This window comes from Eurypyga helias, unplaced genomic scaffold (genome assembly GCF_000690775.1).
Source record: "Eurypyga helias isolate BGI_N326 unplaced genomic scaffold, ASM69077v1 scaffold23287, whole genome shotgun sequence".
Taxonomy (NCBI): Eukaryota; Metazoa; Chordata; class Aves; order Eurypygiformes; family Eurypygidae; genus Eurypyga; species Eurypyga helias.
Window position 1 is genome coordinate 28,118 of NW_010262652.1, and position 8,371 is coordinate 36,488.

Sequence of the window (8,371 nt, forward strand, 5' to 3'; positions counted from 1 at the left end):
GGGGAGAAGCACAGAATATTAACAGAGCTGCCGTGGCCGCTCTCCGGGCACAGGGATGCTCGTAAGGACCCAGGAATCACCATGCTGGGATGCACCAGGTGGGAACAGCTCTCGGGAGGCTGGTTTCCCTGTGGATTTGGGAGCAAATCCAAGGCAGCAGGGGAAGGATTTCTGGGGAAGAGGGGTCTGGCCTGCTCTTTCTCTCCCCTAAAGCCCTTGGAACAGAGCTGCCGTGGCCGCTCTCCGGGCACAGGGATGCTCGTAAGGACCCAGGAATCACCATGCTGGGATGCACCAGGTGGGAACAGCTCTCGGGAGGCTGGTTTCCCTGTGGATTTGGGAGCAAATCCAAGGCAGCAGGGGAAGGATTTCTGGGGAAGAGGGGTCTGGCCTGCTCTTTCTCTCCCCTAAAGCCCTTGGCTGCAATGGGGAGGGGCTCAGCCCTAGCTCTGGCTCCACTGGAGAGACACCCAGGGCTCTCCTTGCCCCACTTGCAGCCGGTGCCCAGTGACCCACTACTTTCCCTCACCAGGTGCTGGGTTCTGCCCATCCTGATGCACTGAATAAGCAGGAAAAAAACCCCACGAGTGGGTTCAAAGCAAGAGCCAGAGTCCTTTTTCTGCTCCAAGCCCCATCCTCGGCACGCAGCCGGGTCTCCTGCGCTGCTCCCGCAGGGAGGACGCGGCCCCTTCTGCAAAGACGCCGCGAAAAATTGGACAAGCAGCTTCAATGGCAAGAAATGGGAGCAGGGCGGCGAGCCCAGAACCGCTGGCTAAATGCCTCCCATCAAGGAGGCCACCCTCAGGCTGCCAGCCTGCCCAGAGACCTCCCCGCACGCCGGGCTCGGACTGGCTCTGACAGCCTGGGGAAGCGGAAGCTGAGCAGGGAAGAGTCCCAGCAACCAGGAGGGCAGCCCGGCAGGGGCGTTCAGGAGCTGGTGGCAGGGCCAAGGTGCTCTCACCCCTACCGCAGACCTTGGGGTCAGAAAGGCTTTTACCTGCCAAGAGGATGGGCTGGATCCAGCCCAGAGTTACAGCCGCCCCGACCGGGTAGCATCACCAGGAATAACTGCCTGATGGCAGCAGGAGGGTGGGTGCTCTCCCATGGCCGTTTGTTGGGGCAGGACACCCCACTCACTCTAACTAGGGTCAGAGCTGTTATCTCACCGGCACAGCCCCTCTCTGCTTCCTCCTCCTACAGCCACATCCCCATTTCTTCCTCTGGACTGACCATTTTCCGCTTGGTACAGAGGAAGGCATGGCACTCCAGGTTCTCATTGAGCTGGTTCTGGGCAATGTAGGCAAACACTTTATCGTGGATCTTGTCTGCCGTGCAGTAGGATATCCTGAAAGACAGAATGAAACATCTTGTCTGGGGCACTGTGAGCAAGGGAGATCAACCAACCCCTCCTCTGTCCCGCCAGCAAGCACCTACCCCACGGCTTCCAGCTCCGGGGCCAAGCAGGGAGGGCAGAGGGAGCACGGGAGCGTTATCCAGCTTCAGTGCAAACTCCTTCCCAAAGCAGAGGAGTTGATGCCACTGGCTTGAGTGTAAGAGGAGCCTGGAGCAACTCCTGCAGCCACGGCATGAGCCACGTGCATCGCACACAGAGGCAAGAGAGAAGAGAAGGTGTTCCAGCTCATGGGAAAGGACAGGTTAGAGAAGGTAAAGAACCTGCAGCCAGCCTGCACTGCCAATGCTCTGCCCTCAGAAGAGGGACTCGGAAGGTTTTCTGTGGAAGATAAGCTTGCGAGGAGAGAGAAGGACTTGCTCTCAACCTACAATTGAATCTTGAGGCTCAAACCAGGGAAAGATGTTGATGCAGGGGTGCCCAGGAAAAGCTGTTGGGAAGGCTGAAATTCAGGATGCTCCAAGACCCCTAAGCACATGGGACATGGGGAAGGAAGCTCAGCCTCCTCCGTGGAACATATCCAGGATGGTTGTCTCTCTCCCAGACCCCGGGCAGGGCAGGGCTGACTCCAAAATGCCAAACAAGGCTCTGGAAGAGCAACAGGCTGACCTGTCTGGGGAAAGCAGGCTGTGACCGAGGGCTCAGCTCCCTTTTGCAGGGCAGTGAGTCCCTCAGCATCTGCCACCCCCATCTCCCAGGGGTCCATCCATGCCAGGAGCTGCAGGACAGAGCATCTTGCCTGAAGCCAGCGAGCGCAGGTCGGAGCAGCCCCAGAGGTTTAGTGCGAGGCGGCAGGCATGAGCAAAGCCTCTTCCCTGGGCAAGTGGCACATCAGACAGGTTAAAGAAAGCCTGAGAAAGAAGGGGGACATTTGAGTGAAAGTTTTGCATGGCCTCACAATGCCCCTTCAGCTCTCAGGAGTTTGCAGGGAGGAGATGGGAAGGTCCCAGTTCCCAGCAGATGCCGGGACTTAAAAAAACCCACATTCAAAATTTATTTACACTGCATTAGTTTCTTGTAGTGTGTAGATGCCTCTGCTCAATGGCCTACATTCTGTTTGCCAAAGCTGAGCCGTGCTCTGGATTAAAGAGGCACTTGGAAGTTCACTCCTTCCTCCCGTTTGTCCCAAACCAGCGTGGCCACTCGTTTAATAATCGTGACGAAGCTGTGGAAGGTGCCTGCACAGGCACGTGGCCCTTCCAGCAACCCCCAGTACTCGGCTCGCTGTTCCACGGCCGTTAATTTCCAGGGAAGGGATAACTCTCTGAAGTGAGCCAGCGTTACCACCGAGGCCTCTGCAGCAGCACGTCCGGTGACGGCGGCTGCGTTTCAGCCATGGCCACCCCGTCCTGCCCCAGCACACGATCCAGGGTAAGAGCTCAGAGCCGGCATCATCCCAGGGAGTAGAAAAGCCGAAGGCAGTAGAAGTGTTAGGGAAAAAGAGGACTGCCGTTGGTAGAGCACGCTCGCAGAGCGGGGAGATGAGGCCCTCCTACACACAGCTCCCATTTTTCACTGTGATTCCCTCTCCCACAGCACCAGCATCCCAGCAGCAGCATTCCCCACGACAACAGCCTATGTAGGATGTGCTGACTTCAGTCAACCGAATCGAGGGGATGCTTGTGCACAAGCACTGACCGGGAGGAACAGCTTTATTGCCGGCTGTTAAAGTGTCCAAGTGGAATTTAAGGCAGCATCTAAAAACCCCGGCCCCACGGCTCTGCCTGCTTTTACACCAGCACAGTGATTCCCATTTTGGCGTGACCGTGCAGACGGCTGCAGCGCCCAGCTCTGCTCTCGAGCAGCGGGTTTATCTCCTGGGGAGGGCTGGGCTCAGCACCGGCAGCTGTACCACTGCTTAGTCTGAGCAAAGTTTTAGAGAAAAGCAAGCAGGTTAGTAGTCTGGTTAGAGAGAGAGAGTGCCAGCAGTCTGGTTAGAGAGCACCCCAACGCAGTGCTCCCCACCCCACATTTAGCAAAGGGGGACAGAGCAGCCAGGATGGAAGCAGAGTGTGTGGAATACAGAGGGAGAAGCGATGGAGAAGGTGGAGAGGGCCAGATCAGAGTTGTGCTCTGCTCCCCCAGGCCTGCGCCTGCCTCCAGCCCCTCTGGAAGAAATACTTGCCAAAGCCCGAGCAGCAGATATGGGATAATCCATCCTTCCCCCAACTGGTACTGGGTGTCAATAGCTGCCAGAGCTGTTTAGGTGTATCAGAGGTGCAGAGCAGCCAGCGAGGGGAGGGCAGCCCCGGCTCCGGCATCGCCTCCTCGGCAGTGCTCTGACCATCCTCGGTGTTCAACTCTTGCTGTCACCGGGATGCTTTGGCATTTCTAGTGCCAAGAACAGGCAGCAAAGCCACGTGTGGCCATGGATCTGTAGTCCGCATGCACAACACCTCCAGGCTCATCACATCTTTCTGCAGAGCAGCCAGCGAGGGGAGGGCAGCCCCGGCTCCGGCATCGCCTCCTCGGCAGTGCTCTGACCATCCTCGGTGTTCAACTCTTGCTGTCACCGGGATGCTTTGGCATTTCTAGTGCCAAGAACAGGCAGCAAAGCCACGTGTGGCCATGGATCTGTAGTCCGCATGCACAACACCTCCAGGCTCATCACATCTTTCCTTTCCTAAATTTACCTTAAATTTAGCAACCCCCTTCCTTCCCCCACCATTGCCACCGAGACGCGATGGCCACGAGATGTCAGCCCAGGCAGAGACGGGAGCAAGGGAGCCTCGGAGCACACACCCACGCGCACCCTGAAACCCACCTGTATATGGAGACGTTCTCGATCAGCTCGTTCGTCCCGCTGTCGTTTAACACGATCCCTCTGGGTGAGACTTTCAGAGTCACTTTCTGCAGTTTCTTTCCGCTTGCTTTTGCCTTTGGAAGGAAGAGAGAGGAAAGTTACAGGCTTTCAACACCGATACAAAGGTACACGAGCAGAGACCCCAGACACGCAGTACCTCACAGCCGGGTAGTGCTCGTTAGCACCAGAGGCTGAATTTACTACCACGTGTGATAAGGTACTCGTTAAAACTTTTCCTTTCCTGAAGCAGTGATTTTTGCTGGCATTATTGAGACACGGACACGCACCCTCCACCCCACACAGAGGTACTTCCAGCCCAGCACCCCCTCTGAGGATCTCCCCGCAGCCACCAACACGACGCAGCACCTGCTCCGGCTGAGCCGTGCGAGCGCTTGGTGAAACCCCAGGGAGTTCTGTCTTTAGGGCCAGCTCCGGAGCCGAGGGGACACCAGCACAAACAAGGGAGAAGGATGGTCCTGCAGGACGTGGGCTCCCAAGCAGCCGACTTCGAGCTGTGCTGCCAAACCCCACTCGAGTGGCAAAGCAACCCACACACCGCCTTAAAAAGTAACCAGACTTCTAAGGGCCACTTTCTCTTATTTACTAGTCTCACACTTTCAGCCTTCAGGTTACATTCAGCTCACTGCTCAGCCTCTCTCCAAAAAAAATCCCAACGCCACACAGCTAGCTAGCTGGGGAGTGCAGACCCGGATCCTCAGCCCTGCTCCCTGGGGACCTCACTTGAGCCACATCCAGACCGGCCAGCGGTCAGTCCTGCCCCTCCGAGTCCGGCCTCAACCCCGGGGCTTTTATTTAAAGACTCCGTTCTCGTTTGATGAGAGCAGCCAGGGCTCTGCCAGCAGCTCCTGTTTCACGCGAGGACTCCGCTCCCATCCAGCTCAGCACATGCCAGGAAAGGATCCGTCATTACCTAGCGCAGTTTGCCACCCCATTGATTTTTATGACAGTTAACTGTACAATTGGGTCTTTGCCTCATTCAGTTTTATAAAGGCTTAAAGAAGCGTTAATTTTACTTGGAGACCGGTGAGCAGGGGCTCCAGGGAGACCTGGTGTGAGAGGATGCCTGAAAATCGGTCCCTCTTGCATCAGAGGTTGCAGCAGGATGGTGGCTGTATTGGCTGGGAATCGGAGCAAGCTGTCCTACTCTCTTCTCCTCTTAACCCTCCCAATCCCAGGAAAAAAACCCTAGAACTGTATGCCAGGTCTTGGTCCTGTGCTGGCCGCACACAAAACACTTTCTCAGCCTCGCAAGAGGAGAGACAGCCTGGGGAGGGCTGATTTCGGCAGGTCAGAGGCTTCTTCCACACCCAGGGTCACCCAGAGCTTATCAAGGGGAGGCAGAACTCGGACTCGTAACACCAGCCTTCTGCAGCCTGCCCCATCCGTGGGCTGGTCCCAAGGGCTTCCCAATGCCACTCTCTGAATTTCTACCTTCACCGCCTGCTCACCCCTGGAAGGGCTGGACAATCCTGTCACCCCCAGCCTGCAGACGGACAGCGCTGCCTCCAGACCTGCGGCTTTCGAAGCTTGTTTAACAGCAGGAGACACGGCTCTGCTCCAGCACGGACACCCACCGTGGCGACGATCCTTTTGACGGCGGCTGCGGAGAGCTCCTCTCCCTTGGGCTGCTCCACCAGCGTCATGCCCATGTACTTGAGGCTGAAGAGCATCCCCTCCAGCAGCGTCTCACGGGTATCGGTCCAGTTCTCCGGGAGCTCTAGAGAGACAACAAAGAGGGTCTTGGATTCCCAAAGGCACAAGGATACCCCTGTCAAGCCCTGAGGGAAGGTTTAGGTATGAGCAGGGTGTTGGTTTAGCAACTGCCTGGACCCCATGCCTGAGCGACTGGGAGATCACGGTGCTGCCATGGCTCTTGTGCAGCACTGCGAGAAGGAGAGGGGGCAGAGACACGAACAACTCCCCAAAAATTTTTCCACAAGCCAAAGCAAATGAGAGTGACCCTTTAAGATCCATCAGCTCCTTGGTTTAAGTGTGAGTGCCTAAGCCTGTGCCATAACCAAGGGGATCCTGAGCATCACCACCCCAGCCAGGCACAGGGGAGGGCTCAGCGCAGCCCCACGCGCGGCAATAACCCTGTGCTAACCACCCCCTCCCCGCAGAGGGTAAGACGGGATTTGCCGCTAGCTAAGCCCACGCACGGCTGCGGGGATCCAGGGGACGCACTGCAACTTGCTGAAGCGGTCACCAACAGCCCCAAGGACCTCGTCGCGCGGGGAAGCTTCACCCGGAGAAGCTCCCTGCTCTCCCCTGAGATCACCAAGGAGGCCACCAGCCTCTGCCCCAACATGGGAAATCTGGTCCTAAACAGCGACATAAGTTTGGGACTAAACTGGAAGTTGGGTGGGTATTTCTAAGCCTAAAATTGCACTGCAGGATCTAACCTCCAGACACGGAGCTGGTGACCCAGGGTCTTGCTTTGAGCAGGAGACAACAAACCACAGCCCCAACGAGGTGCCCCCAGCCCTGGGGAGCGACAGGGCTCTCGGAGAGGAGTCTCTGCTCGCTGCAGTCAAAACATGTCCCTGAAGGCTTCGCTGCCTTGAATTCGGCCTCCAAGCAGCGGGGCCAAACACGGCGGCTCCCTGCAAACCTGCAGCACTGGGAGGGCAGGACTGCAGGGATGTGGGGTGGGGGGGACGCGTCCCTGGGGTAACCCCCGGTGACTCAGCCTCCTGGCAAAGACGAGGCAGGAGATAAGCCATAAACCCCGGGCACCACTCCCAGCTCCCAGTCCTGGGTGTGGGTGCCAGGCGGTGAACCACCCTGGCACCGGCTAAGGTCGAAGCGACAGAAGCCGGGCGGGAGCAGCCCCCGGGGGAGACGAGGGTTTGCAGAGGGTGGGGGCTCCAGACCCAACACAGGTCCCACACCTGGAGAGGCAAAGGAAAACCCCAGGACTGGGGGGATGCTGTGTTTACCTCGCATCCCAGCTAGAATCAGAGGGTGCCAGCGAAAAGCCTGGATATCCCAAAAGCGAGGGCTGCCGCTGCCCCCCCTTGGCAGCTGAAGCCGGGTGAGGACGCTGGGGTGGAGGGTGGTTTGACGCTCCCTGCCTCGCTGATCAGGAACAGCGTGTGCCCCCCGGTTCTGCACCCTGTGCAGGGCAGCTCGGGGGTCACCGAGGATGGGGACCCCCCCTCGAGCACCCCACACTGCCTGGGTGCAGCAAGGCCCCAGCACCCACAGCTTGCAGGGGCCTGGGACGGAAACGGGGTGGTTTCAGCGCAGCCACCCAAGTGCTTTCGGAAAGGAAGGGGCACCCGAGGCAGCACAGACAGGCGCACCCATCCCGTCCCGCGCCGCCCACCCACCCTGGGACCACAGCCTGCACCCTGGGGCTGCAGCAGTGCCCCCCACCCGGCGCAGGGCAGGGGGTGGTCTGCCAGGTCACCGCACTAGGCTCAGGGCGAGCCCGAGGGTGGCTGCGTCTCAAGGGGTCTCTCTGCACATCCTGCCACGCCACGCTGGGGCAGTCCCTGGGGCAGTCCCCGCGTCTGCCGTGTGGCCCCCCAAGCCCCCTTCCAGCCAGCTGCCCCCTTCGTGTCCGGCAGCTGTTGGCCCTTAATCCCAGCGAAAAGGCGTAACGACGCCGGGGTCAATCTCATCAGATTAACCCGATCAAGAGGTCTGATCTCACGGCAAGGGGTGCGGGCACCCGGGCTCTGCGGCCGGTCAGGGGGCACCTTGGCTGGGTCCCCCCCATTCCCTGGCTCCAGCGGGAGGATGGCTGGCAGGGGCCAAGTGGCCACTTGCCATGGGGCCATCGATCGCGTGATGGAACCAGCGGTGGGACAAGGCCAGAAACCACCCGCTGGGCTCCAGCCCTTGTCCCAGGGGAGGGGGGCACCCCCCCATCCTACCCCACTGCTGCAGGAGGGAAGGGGTGCAGGGGAGCAAAGTAAGGGGCAAAAAGGTGGGTAAAAAAGGCGTGAAAAGGGGTGCAGGAGAGGAGTAAAGCAGAAAGGGGTGCAGGGGGGGAATGGAAAAAAAGGGGGGAGAGCGGGCATGGTAAAGCAGGGTGAAAAGGGGGTGCGGGAGGGAGGAAGGGGAAGCTCTAGGAAGGGGAGAAAAGTGAACGCAAGAGCGTGAGAAGCGGGATAAAGCCGGGAAGGAAG

The 8,371-nt window shown here is 58.8% G+C and overlaps 1 protein-coding gene across 1 annotated transcript in view; it reads right to left on the reverse strand.

Moving 5' to 3' along the window:
- The window catches only part of LDLRAP1 (low density lipoprotein receptor adaptor protein 1), a 13,391-nt gene extending 7,445 nt beyond the window's left edge, over positions 1-5,946 (reverse strand). Inside the window, exons 1-3 of the mRNA XM_010155813.1 lie at positions 5,810-5,946; positions 4,176-4,288; positions 1,231-1,345 (exon numbers count right to left, since the gene is read on the reverse strand). Of these exons, the coding sequence (XP_010154115.1) occupies positions 1,231-1,345; positions 4,176-4,288; positions 5,810-5,905 (324 nt within the window). The 5' untranslated portion in view covers positions 5,906-5,946. The remainder of the gene's footprint in view (positions 1-1,230; positions 1,346-4,175; positions 4,289-5,809) is intronic.
- Positions 5,947-8,371: the final 2,425 nt, after the last annotated feature.